This window comes from Neolamprologus multifasciatus, chromosome 6 (assembly GCF_963576455.1).
Source record: "Neolamprologus multifasciatus chromosome 6, fNeoMul1.2, whole genome shotgun sequence".
NCBI lineage: Eukaryota > Metazoa > Chordata > Actinopteri > Cichliformes > Cichlidae > Neolamprologus > Neolamprologus multifasciatus.
The window spans coordinates 38,896,074-38,909,523 of NC_140444.1; the positions used below are offsets into that span (position 1 = coordinate 38,896,074).

Below are 13,450 nucleotides of genomic sequence, written 5' to 3' on the forward strand. Positions count from 1 at the left end.
TTACCTTCAAAATTACAGTGGTCCCTCGCTATAACGCGGTTCACCTTTCACCTCGCTGTTTCACTGATTTTTTAGTGCAAGTTTGCATGCTTTTCTTTTTTACATCACATTGCGTCCTGGTCGCTGCAGACGATCTCCTCCGTGACGTCTCTCCTGTACAGAATCGCTGCATCGATGCAGCAGTGTGACTCTGAAGTGCAGTGCTGTATGTCCACGATGTCCACGAAACGTTTTGCACCGTCAAAAAATAAAATTGGCTAATTGATTTCACCTATCGCTGGTTATTTTTAGAACATAACACCTGCGATAAACGAGGGACAGCTGAGAAATATAACATTTGAATCCATTTTCTCTTTTGCTCTGAGGCGCGAGGAAAAAATATCGACAAGTCGATGAACATCATTTACAGATATATTGAATAAATGCCCGAGACATGTATAGAAATGTAAATCGCCGCTTGATTCATTCATTTGCTTAACTTATTTTTGACCGTAAACCAGGCGCGAATAGGACACCGGAAACAAAGCTCCCCACAGGAGTTTCCGCACCGGAAGTAGCATATGCTAATGTGCACATAGTCTATTCAGACTTTATTCTTTCAGTGCTTACGTACACTGCCTCAGCAGCACTGAGTCAGCTTGCAGTCACTCCTGCTGTCAGCCACAGCTCTGCTCTTCATCACACATAACCTGTCCCACTAACCTACTGAGATTTTGACTCATGGAAGTCACGATTAGGTGAAGGCTGGCAGCCGTGCCAACTAGACTCCCCTGGCACTGCCCCAAACCACAGCCAACCACCACAAGACTTCAGATACCTGAGAGTCCAGAAGCTTCTTTTCACCTTTACTCTCCAAAACAGCCTGAAATCTTACATGACAGCTGTAAGGCTTCTCTCCAGGCTTCTTTACATTCACACAGCCGTCTGTCTTCACCGAAAGGATGAGCCTGGATCAGGCCATACAGTTTTATATCCCAACAACTAGGGCTGTGCGATATGACCACAATCTCATATCCTGATATAAGACATCTATCGTCCGATAACGATATAAATCACAAACATTTAACATTTTCTGTAAGTTCTGTGAATCAGCTCGACTTGCGTGAAGTGTTTCCAGCTGGGCGTCATGTAGCTGGAGTCGAGTGTTTTAACCGATGTGTGAAACGATAAATTTTTAGACATAAGTTTTAACAGCCGCCGTTTTCTTTGTGAGTACTTATTACACGGCGTGCTGCGGGGAAAAGCCTGTTCTAACGTTTGAGTCTAAGGTTTATTTTTTAGCACCTGGCGGCTCTTTTTGCTTCTCATCCATAAACTCTCTGCATACTGTTTCACGTGATTCAGTTTATTTTGAAAAGTCTCAACAGGATCTTGAGCTTTATTGTGAAAGGTTTACGTGGAAAATAAACCAGCGGACACGCGATGGTTACCGTCGTTGTTGCTAACGACAACGCATAAAAACAGGCACTTGTCCGTCTGTAGTGTGGTTATATTAAATATATGAGAAAGAGAGAACTTTAAGAAATTAATAATAACTACAGTGACATCAAAACGATGATATTGCTGTAAACAGTTTATTTTGTGACACCATGAAACAAACGATAGACGTTTTTATATCGTCATCAGATATATATCATTATATCGAACAGCCCTACCAACAACACATTACTATTATGACTGTCTTCTTCCTGGAATCAACGCAGCAGTCCTGATGTCTCCCTCTTACTCCGCTCACTCCCGACCTTTTCCTGGAATGACAGAGACAGAAACACCTCCCCGCAGTGGCGGTCCTAGCCTGTTTGGCGCTCTGGGCAAACACTGCCCCCCCCCCCCCCCACCCACACACACACACAGGCACATAAAACATATTAAGAATTGTACATTAACATAAAACTGTTGTCGGAACTATACTGAATTTTACCAGAGAAACACACACAGACACATATATGAAGAGAGAGAGTATGCATAGTATGCAAACAGCCATCATAATTCATCATACAATGAGAACAGGACAAATCAACAATGACTAATTAATATTAAAATCTGTAACATAATGTATTGTTTGGAGTTTTGTCTGTTACTGTTGCTATTTTTACCATTTCTTCTTGGAGCAACTGTAACGCACATTATTTCCTTAGGGATTAATAAAGTATTCTGATTTTGATTGGTTCAGGATGACCTGCCATTATCCAATCACACATATGCTTACCTGTATCTTTTGCTCGTTTCTCCTCCTCTTCTTTTCTCTTTTTTCTAAACTGAGCACCTGATGGCTTTGAACTTTTCTTGTCCATCTTCCATTGGTTTTAATTTTGGACTCCAGTATGAACACAAATCCCCCAACTCGAGGATCACCACAACATGATCTAACACACCTACACCTTAGTTCACAGATTCACTTTGTCTAAGGTTTATTTCTGGGATTTCACACAACCCAAGGTTTAAATCATGAATACATAATGGACTTGGATTTACAACATTATGAATGAAATGTGCTCTATTTGGAAGCAGCCCCCCCCCCCCTTTCGACGGCTTGTGTGAGACTTCAATCATCAAACTGTAAATTTTAAATTGTTATTGATCCCTTTACCCCGAGTCCTAAAGTTATATTTATTTTTTTACTGTTCTTATATTTATTGTTTGTTTACTTGCACTGCTGTAATTGGAGCCTCGTTGTCTCGTCTCTCTATACTGGACTGTAGCGGAGATTATAAAGTTATACTTTGACTTCAGCAGCGAGCAGGCGCACCGAGGGCTCTCGCGCTCACTTTTCGTGTACAGAATTTCGAAAAAACATCGGTGCAAATCATAAGTCTGTATCATGATGTCTGGTGTTTTCGTGTTTGTTGTTTTGTTTTTATTTTGTTTTATTTTGTGAGTTGGTTATTAGACGCTGCTCCGCCACCCCGCCCTCTCCTCCCTGTGCCGCAAGCAGCATGAGTACGAGCAATTTTTATTTTTTTATTTTTATTTTATTTTGCCGATGCCCATGATGCCGCCCCGGGCAACCGCCCGTATCGCCCGTATCAAAAACCGCTACTGCCTCCCCGCCTGATTATTTAATATTATCCTACCGCTGATTCTATTTATCTAGTCCAGGAAGTATCCTTCTAACTGTTATTTTGATGTGATGTAAACATGCAGCAAAAAAGACCCTCAGCGCTTCTACAACAATTCTCAATGTTTCAGTCCAGTCAAGCTAAACGTTTGACCCTCAAAACACGTAGCGCCAACTCGTAAAATGAGCACATGCGATGTGTATACAAGAATAATAAAAACAGCCTTAATTTATCATTTTAAACCCTAACACTTTCATTCCAGTTAAGATGTCCCCACACCGCTTCAATAACATTTAGACGTGGGCTCTGTGGAGGCCAATCTATCATGATGGGATCATTGTTATGCTAAAAATGAACCTGTTGCCTTGATCATTGATCAAAGGCCATGAGTACCATTCACAGAGAGTTGGGGAATGGCTGCAATCACAGCGTTGTAAGATGGAGACAGATGTAGCCTTAGGCCCCCTCCTCGATTATCCAGGACAGCCTTTTACCAACACCTCCAGGACATCTTGGATTTTGTTGAGAAGGTGAGAGATGTCATCATGGAGGCAGGTGAAACCATGGTCTCGTACGATGTTACATCTCTCTTCACTTGCATCTCTCTTCACTTGCATCCCAGTCAGGGAAGCGTTGGAGGTAGTCCGTAAGAGATTACAGGATGACCCCAACCTCAGCAACAGGACCACTCTCAGCATCGACCAAGTGTGTTTGCTCTTAACTGTGTCTTCATTCAGGTTTTGTCTCTCTGTGCAGGCCAGGGCTTATTATATGCCACAGCCTAAAGGCAGCAGAGTTGCGGAGGCTGGAGTGACCACTGGCTATATGCTTTCAGGGTGGTGGGTCTCCGAGGACAACTTCTAACCTTGTTAAAGGCAACACGTGGAGTGCAACTGGCCGTGTGGCATAGCGGGCTCTGGCCTTGGGACTGTGTGTTTTTATTTGATTCATAAATAGGACACTGGACTGTTTTATCTTTTATCTCTTGATATTTTTTGTCAATAAATTATCTTTTAGAATTTTATTGACTGTCATCTTTTTGCCCACGACTGAGACGGTTGGTCAGACCTAAAATCTTTCTTTGGGTGTGTTACAAACTGTTACATGAACAGATGCAACCTGGATCCAGGCCTGATGTACATGAACTCATCTGAATGAGACCCGGGCAGATGACCTGGAAAATCACTGGATCTGATCTGTTGCAGATCCATAACTGATCATCTGGACTCCGATTCAAACCTGGTTTGTCGTCCTTTATGGAGCCTGTGGTATATCTGTGGTGTATCAGTCCAGCGTCATATCTGCCAAAGATCTCTAAAAGAAACAACAAATACCCTGCTGACGTTGACGACCCTGATGTTCCAGTTCCAAATGGCCAGATGAGCTTTATTCATTGGCTCTCATCTTAGCTAGTGTTAGCATAACTGCTTATAATTACTGTCATGTGGGGTAGAAAGTAGGGGTGGGAGAAAAAATGGATACTGTGTAGCATGGTGATATTTTGTTTGCTAATAATGTATGGATACAGGGACAGCAGAAATCGATATTTTGTTACAAAAAGGTTTTTGTGCTCTGACTTCAGAGCATGTTGATCCTTTTTCTGAGCAAGAATCCTGACATTCCTTCACTGTCCAAATGTGTTTAACTTTTTTTTGGCAGCAATAAACATGACAGTTTACTTATTTTAATTTAAGACATGTTTTATTTTAATTAAGTTTAAAACTTTTTTATTTAATGTAAAATTATATTTTGTTTTAATTGACTTTCAAATTCTTCAGTTGCTGAAGGGGCTGCATAGTTTTCATAAACTGCATAGTTCAGAATAGCTATAATTGTACCAGATGGTTGATTCAGTTAAGTTGGACTAGACTGTAATACAAACCGTTCAGTTTGTCAACAATCAAACTGAAATGAGAGAAAGACTGAGTGTGAGACTTTGATATTAGAGAAAATGATGATTGATAAAGTTTACCTTTATGTACAGAATCTGAATATCGCAAAATATTTAAAAAAATTGCAATAATATCGTATCGTGCGTTAAGTATCGTGATAATATCGTATCGTGGGATGTATGGTGATTCCCACCTCTAGTAGAAAGAAGTTGACGTTTCCCCTGACCACCCCTACCTCAGACAGCCGAGATCCTAACACTTCCTCGCTAATATTTAAAACAATAAATAAAATGAGGCGTATTTATTTTAACAGTTATAGAATTAAGATTCTTAAACACATTCAGTTTTTCAGTAGTTCCACACAAACAAGCCGTCCAATAAAGTCACACATTTTGTGCACACTGAATAAAAAAATCACCTAAAAACAGAAAACTAGAAACAATTTCTGAATGGTATATAGTTATATATGTTTGTATTTCACAATAATGCAAAATAAAACATATGTAATCACAAAACTGAAGAATGAAATGTATGATATGCATATTTGTCATTTTGGAGACCTGCTCCCTGGAAAAGCGTTTTTAACACTAAGAGTTATTGAAAAATGATTCATTTTAAACACGAAGTGCAGATTGTAACTGATCCCAGAGCAGTGAAAGCAGAACCAGTAACAGTTTGCACAATGCACATGAGCAAACCACCGTTCAGCTTGCCCAGCACTGTTAACAGGTGAGGATAACCTTTGGCATTTTTCACAGTTCAGAAGCTGCTGCTGAGAGAACGTCAGGAAACACATGCACCACTTCATGGATTACCAACAACCTCATAGACAGACTGTAATTGGGCAGTGCTCTGTCAGATTTGTGCACTGCAGGAGGTCCATAGGGACTGTTCTGTCTCCATTCCTTTTTACCTTGTAGAGCTCAGCTCATGACCGGAGTAGATGCAGTGGATGTATTACTGATGGACGGGAAGAGGAACACAAAGTACGAAGTACTGAAATTATTTTCTGCAGTGGTCTGGAAGCCTGAAACGCACATGAGACCACTGAGATGGTGATGAACCTTAGAAGGAAAGGATGAGCTGGGTCAGCACCCATTACAATGTTCCGGTCTTTCTGAGTTGACCAAAAAAATCGGATTTGATCAAAAAATCGGAATTGAGCATCAAGACCTGCAGAGTGAACGCTGCAATGCTCAATTCCAATTTTTTGATCAAATCCTATTTTTTTGTCTGCTTGTTCACACTACAAATAAAATGTGACAGCAAACGCGCTCTAGTGTGAACGCTCAAAGCGCCCGCATGCGCAACAGAACACGTCACACACAACGTGCTCTGTTTAGACTAGAGATGCACGATACCACTTTTTTATGTCTGATACCGATATCATAAATTTGGATATCTGCCGATACCGATATGAATCCGATATAGTGTTTTTTAATCGGTAAAACTGTTTTTTTAATATCTTGCTGCTTTTTGTATAAGTTCATACTCAAGTTAAAAAACAACAACAACACTAAAGCTATTCTGTTATACCTGTATGTAAAAAACACACTGCACCCAAAATATTTCATAGATCAGCAAAACTGATCAATCTAATAAACTTAAACCTGCTCCATCCTCTCTATTCTGGTATTTTAAAGAGTACTTAGCAGAAATATTAAGCAACCTAACTAATAGGGTTGCAAACTCCCAGCAAAAGAAAATAGGGAACCACCCTCTTCCTCATGATGCTTAATCAATGTAATCAACTTTAATTTGATGCAGGGTGAAAAAAAATTCACAGAAATAAATTATTTTTCAAGGATAATTAAATAGATTCAACATCTTTCTTCAACAGAATTGCAGACTGCACAGATGGTTCCCAAAGGAAAAAGTACTACTACTAAAAAGTACTAGGGTATATTAGACTTAACAGTTACTATATACAGTAATGGACTTCTATACATTTTACATCAGATTAAAACTTTGGGTGTAAGATTCAGATAATTATTAAATAATTAAAAGCTAGATATTTTAAATGAGAATAAGAAAGAAAAGTATGTCTTTGTGCCCCCTTTTGCCTGTTCATGCCCTATCGGCCCCCCTGGCTAAACTTTGCTAGATCCGCCCCTGCACAGTTACCAGCCGTCAGCTGCATAGAAAAAGATCCTGGTGTAGAAAGTAATATTAAATAAATTCTAACAACAGCTGATCAAGCTTAAACGCGCTGCTGTTGTTCAGCCGCTGGTTTCCTCTTTCTGGTGCAAAGTGGACTAAAAACTAAGAAGAGAGACGGACTGGCGACAGAAAAGCCGATCAGCTGATCATTGATCAGTTTCATGATTGAAGTAGCAACAGGAGAGAGAGAGAGAGAGAGAGGCAGTCGCTCCATATATCGGTTGTTAAGCTTAACGTGGGAATGCTTTACAAACATTCAGAGATGAACTTACACACTTGCTTTACTTCTCTCTGGAATAACTTCCTCGGAGATGAAATGTTTGCTAGCAGGCTACAAATACACACAGCCGCTCTATCACGTGACCACACTGCTCCGGCTCGCCATGTCGCCAAGTTTTGTGAGGTGCTTTTTTGATATTTAATGGATCGGATTACATTTTTTATTTCTCTCCGATATCCGATCCAGTAATTTGGGTCAGTTTTGGACCGATACGTAATATCGGATCGGTCCATCTCTAGTTTAGACCCAGAGCAACAGTATTGTGTGACTGATGGCCTTAATATAAAGACTTCGGACTTCGTTTCTCAATTTTTGCTTTAAGTTATTTTGTTATTTACATAATAATGTAAATAACCTAATAATGACCCTTATTGCTGTTTTAGAGGAGCGCTGCTTCAAAGGATAGTTGCAGATTTCTGTCAGAATCTGCAGATTATACAGTACAAATAAAATGTTCATGTTGTCTTCCCAACAGTTTCACCGGATGGCCAGGAAGCGTTCACGCTGAAAATATCGGATTTGTGCCGTTCACACTGTCAGACCATGATGGGATATGGGTCGCATAGGGTCAAAAAACTCGGATTTGATGCGCTTTTGCTTGCAGTGTGAACGTAGCCTTTGATGGTCTTCTTGTTTTGCATTTGCTTGACAAACACTACCTGCATGTAGTTTGTTTGGTCCTTGTGTACAGTTTGTGTTTGTGTTGGGAGCTGGATGTTTCTTGGTGTGGGTGATTAGTGGATTTGATTTTCAATGACATCCTACCCCATCCCAGGCTTCATTATTAAACAATGTTTTCAGATGTTGCCAATAAAAAGCATGTAATACGTGAAAAAGCACTTGAGTAAATCAGTTTTTTCTTATCGCTGCTGGCAGTGAAAGTGAAGAACAAACAGCAAAAAAGACGTTAGTTTCAATGTATTTTATTCTTTACTGTAGAAACACTGTACATAAATTACTTTCTCTGAGACTAATATTGATGTACGTATAAGTGGAATTCATCAACCTCCGAAATAAAGAAAAAGATAAACCATAAAACATTGTCAACTCGTCATAACTGTCGTTGAAAAAAAGATCGTAGCATATGAGGTTAACTCTCTGTGGAAAGTTCCTGCTCTTCCAAATGACTAAAGTTACTTTTCAAACACACATACGCACAATGGAAAGTCTAAAGGAGCACAGAGACCCACAATCAATGAGTAAACATCCACATTGATCTTTGATCTATTACTGTTACTCGTTAATGTCACTGATGGCAATGCACTGTCCCTTTAAAGATAAACAAGCAAAAATAAAGGAGAAGCAACGATTTGTTACTACTCACAGCAATCCTGTCCCCCACCCCCCCCACCCAAAGCCATGATAACATGTTTCTATTGCAAGCAATACTACTACCTGTGACTGAGAAAAGCACAAGTCTATTTGTTATGAGGCCGAGTCACATTTTGTAAAAGTGAGTAAGACCTGGGCAGCCAGGGGCACCAATGTACATCCACTCAAACAGAGCGGTGGCCCTACAGTCGCCCTGCTTCTCCACACACGTCAGTTTGACTGTGGTCTCTCTAAATCTGTAGAACCTGTTAGAGCGCAGAATGGGAAGAAGTGGCTTTTAAGTAAAAACACAAATCAAAGTTTGTCTTCGTTCAGGTCATAAATGGTCCATTCCAGTGGTGATGGTGCAGTAAAAGTAGTAATAGTGGTATAAGTAATACTATGTAAAAATGTTTTTGTTAATTTTCATATACCCTTTTTGTCTGAAGCAACAGCAAGTTTATATAAAGAAAGAAACTCAAAATCAGTTTATTTTTTTCAGCTTTCATACAAAGTTGAATTTTTGTGCCTGTCCTTCTTAGAGAGTCCACGACGGGGGTTCCACTCCACGACAGAGCCGACAGACGTGGCTCCAAACAGAGACGCGACACCTGCAACATCTCTTAGGGATGCACAGGTGGCGATTACACCGACAGCTACCAGCTGTTGAGACGCCTGTAAGCTCGTGTCACTGTAAAATCCTCAGTCGGCCGCTTGAACGAGTCTCTACATCCCACTGTTTGATAGCTAGACAGCAAACAAATATAGCAGTCGGGTTATAGCCCCCACCTTTCACGAAAGGCGGCGGGGATCGGGGGTCATGCGTGCAAGCTGTTCGAAGGCGGGCGACCGGGTGAAAAAAAGAGAAAGCGAGATAGAGAAAAAGAACATGACCGAAAAAAGGAAGTTTGCAGACCGTCGAGCTGCAGCCGTGGGTCAGCTGCACTGGTTGATTGTTACATCATCAGTCTAGAAATCCCACTTTAACATTTTGATCCCAGAAAAAGGGATCGCGGGATCTCTTCAGTGGCTTGGTTCAGTCTGTGACATCCATTTTTGAAAGCTTTTGTTAGTCTCTGACAGTCAGTGGGATCGTTGGATGCTGTTAATGCCGTGTTACCTCCTCCCTATCTCGCTCTGCCGTAGGAACTGGATGTTGTTAGCGCTGTCGGCTAGCTCGGGGTACTGCTCTATAGACAGTACGTAGTATCCGTCGTAGCCCAAAACCTTCCCGCTGCTCAGCAGCTGCCTCTTTTCTCCCTCCGTCCATAGCCGCACTCCTTCTTCTCCGTCTCTCACTCGCTGTTGTTCGCGCGCCCAGGCGCTCGACAGCGCCCTCTGCCTCGCCTGTTCCAGGATTCGCGCTTTCTCCTCATCCAGCGTCGTCCCGTAACGCACGTGAAGCGTCAGGGCGCCATACTGGAGCTCCACATCAGCAAAACGCCGTGTTCTCCCGTTCATGACTGTCGTGGACTGGGATACTGTGACGTTTACTCCGTTTTCTAGTGACTTCCTCCCCGAGGTGAGCCGCAGGGCGCTGAGGTCGTTCTCAGGCAGGCTGGTCTTGATGAAGTAGTGCGTGTCTCTTCCCTCCACTGTGAAATGCAAGCCCTCGAGGTAAAAGGCGTTATTTAGGACAGCTGCCACCTTGATGCAGTCCTCGTTGGCGATGTTTAGAGCGCTGGTCACAACGCGCCCTTGGATCACGGCGAGCATCACTCCCTTTCCTATCAGAGACTTGACAGTGGCAAACCACAGCCAAGGCTTGTTGTGGTCCGAATGTCGCCGACTGAGCTGGATTTCTGGCATGCGCTCAAACGACAGAAAGGCCTGAGACTGACGGGTCACTTCCTGCTGGACGCCCGAGATAGACTGTGGAGAAAAAGCAGAAAATATGACTCAAGATTATTGTCTGCTGATCTAGCTGTGTGGACTCAATCGATCATTCCCAGAGTTGCTGCTCCAAGTCGTACAAATTCAGTTCAATTCAATTTGATTTATGTGGCGTGAAATCACAACAACGCTTTATATGATCAAGTAAAAACCCGACAATAATAAAGAGAAATAGAGAAAAGTTGTGTTTCGGGTCATAGAGAGAAAAGCCCGATAACAGAGAGCAAACACTTGGTGATGGTGGGAAGGAAAAACTCCCTTTTAACAGGAAGAAAGCTCCAGCTGAGGCTCAGGGAGGAAGACAGCATGAAGTCTCTCCTGCTTCTTTCCTCTTTTCCTCTTTCAGTTTCTCTCTTGAAACGGCCACTTCTACTTCTGTCGTTCATTAATCGCTGAGTTAACGTCAGTGTCTCTATGTCGGCGCCTTTTTCTCACTCTCAGTGTGCGTGTGATTACTGATGACCTGACAACACGTGTAGACATCCTCCTTTACTGATGTGTCTCACTAATAACTTCCTATTAATTTATTCCTCGTTTCTTCTCGTTCTGTTATCTTTTGTTCCTTGTCAACGTTATGTTTGCAGGACTATATATAAATGAGTAACTATTAAGGTGTCTCGTATGTTGCCATCAGCAACAGTGACAAGAGTACCGAACGAACCACCCCGGACGTGGTTGATGCAGTTACATCATTTATTCCATTTACAAATATCATTCAGTGGACCGACTGGATTAGCCACCGACTCGCTGATGGCACGATTCTAAACCCGTCGTCAGTGCTGGCCACTGAGCTACAATACGAGCTCCAGATCCCCGAGGAGCTGGATTACGCTTGTTAGAGTTTCTTTCTTGTGCTGAAAAGTCAAAGAAAGATGATTCAGACATGTTTAAGAAGTACGTCCAGGCCAGGTTACATCACTGGAGAAAACATGAGGACCTGATATGTACGACTGATGACGCCCATTCGATTTATTCAATTTAATTAATTTTTTTCTGACACTGTTTGGTAAGATCGAGGCAATAAAACGACTTATTTAATTTTAAGAAAAAATGATGGTTTGTATTACAAGCAAAAATGAATTTTGCACAAATGTAACCACTGTTTCATTTCACCGTCACTGGGCTGTGACTGGTCGGTGTGGTGTTCCTCCATAGTTTATCTGAGTATACATACGGGCAGGTCATCCCACAGCTGGCTCTTCTTCATCTCCAGTGATGGCTGTATCAGGTCAAACTTCGGAATAGGGAATCCTGGGATTGCATTATGGAGATGAAAGCCAAATGTGACCAACCAGATGTTGATATCTGCAGAGAAAGAGAAAAGTGGAAACAGTGATGTTTATAAAAGACACTGAGAAACAGAAACAACAATGCAAAGCAATCATTCTGTGGAACCAGCTTCCAGTTTGGATTCAGGAGACAGACACTATCTCTACTTTCAAGATTAGGCTTCAAACTTTGCTTTTTGCTAAAGCATATAGTTAGGGCTGGACCAGGTGACCCTGAATCCTCCCTTAGTTATGCTGCAATAGATGTAGGCTGCCGGGGGATTCCCATGATGCATTGAGTTTTTCCTTTCCAGTCACCTTTCTCACTCACTATGTGTTAACAGACCTCTCTGTATTGAATCATATCTGTTATTAATCTCTGTCTCTCTTCCACAGCATGTCTTTATCCTGTCTTCCTTCTCTCACCCCAACCAATCACAGCAGATGGCCCCGCCCCTCCCTGAGCCTGGTTCTGCCGGAGGTTTCTTCCTGTTAAAAGGGAGTTTTTCCTTCCCACTGTCGCCAAAGTGCTGCTCATAGGGGGTCATATGATTGTTGGGTTTTTCTCTGTATCTATGAAGCGCCTTGAGGCAACTTTTGTTGTGATTTGGCGCTATATAAATAAAATTGAATTGAATTGAATTCTGTATCAGAGGGGCTGGGACTATTTTTATGCCTTCAGATAAACTGACAAACCTCTGTTGGTGTTTAAAACATATCGATTCAATTCGATTTTACTCATATAGGGCCTCAAGGTAGGGGTGGGCAGTATAAACGATATAAACAATATGAATTTGGCTGTTTACTATACCGCTCTACCACGAGCACATGATGGTGTCATGCAAGCAAGGAGCTTATAAAGAAGTCCGGTGTGACATTGGTCAGATGGACCTGGTTTGGGTTTAAGCAGTCGGATGTTGAGCAGAAAAATATCATCTGACAGTAATGATGAAGAGAGGGAATACAAGTAATTTGTTTTATCACTTCAAAAACAGGCCGTGTTGGAGCCAAAAACTGCACCTTCCACAAACGCCCGTCAGTCCAGTGGAAAGAAACACGGCGGCCCGACACAGCAGATATTTGACTTTATCACTGTATTCAAAAATGTTGGTGCATTTATCTTCATTTTATTTGTTATTTAAGAATTTTCTGTTACATTGTTTGGAAAAAGATCTGTTACATTGTAACAATTATTTGAAGAGTTTTATAATTTATAATTTTAAAAAAAGTTTTGCACAATAAATGTCTTTAAAATAGCATTTTTATACTGTTCAGTCATTTTCACACACACACACACACACACACACACACACACATATATATATCTATATATACAGAAGAATATATCGCAACATATACTGTTACTGCACATGCTTCAAATTACACCGCAGTATGGATTGTAGGCCATGTCGCTCGGCCCTACCTCAAGGCATTTAATATCATAAGCTGAGGACCCTACAGTAATCCAGAGGAAACAATCAGGTGACCCCTATGAGCGATCACTTTGGTGACTGTGAGAAGGAAAAACTCTCTTTGCACAGGAAGAAACCTCTGACACACTCATGGTGGGGCAGCCATCTGCCCAGA

General features: G+C 41.6%; 1 protein-coding gene across 8 annotated transcripts in view; it reads right to left on the reverse strand.

The window, feature by feature from the left end:
- Window positions 1-8,189: 8,189 nt before the first annotated feature.
- Window positions 8,190-13,450, reverse strand: part of tenm3 (teneurin transmembrane protein 3) — a 796,285-nt gene continuing 791,024 nt past the window's right edge. For 3 of the 8 annotated variants that reach the window (XM_085163562.1, XM_085163563.1, XM_085163564.1), the window contains 2 exons: window positions 11,770-11,900; window positions 8,191-10,574 (listed from right to left, as the gene is read on the reverse strand). In XM_085163562.1, coding sequence (XP_085019688.1) covers window positions 9,819-10,574; window positions 11,770-11,900 — 887 coding nt within the window. In that variant the 3' untranslated portion in view covers window positions 8,191-9,818. Of the gene's footprint in view, window positions 10,575-11,769; window positions 11,901-13,450 lie in introns of all 8 variants that reach the window. The other 5 variants (XM_085163565.1, XM_085163566.1, XM_085163567.1 and 2 more) reach the window with 5 other exon arrangements.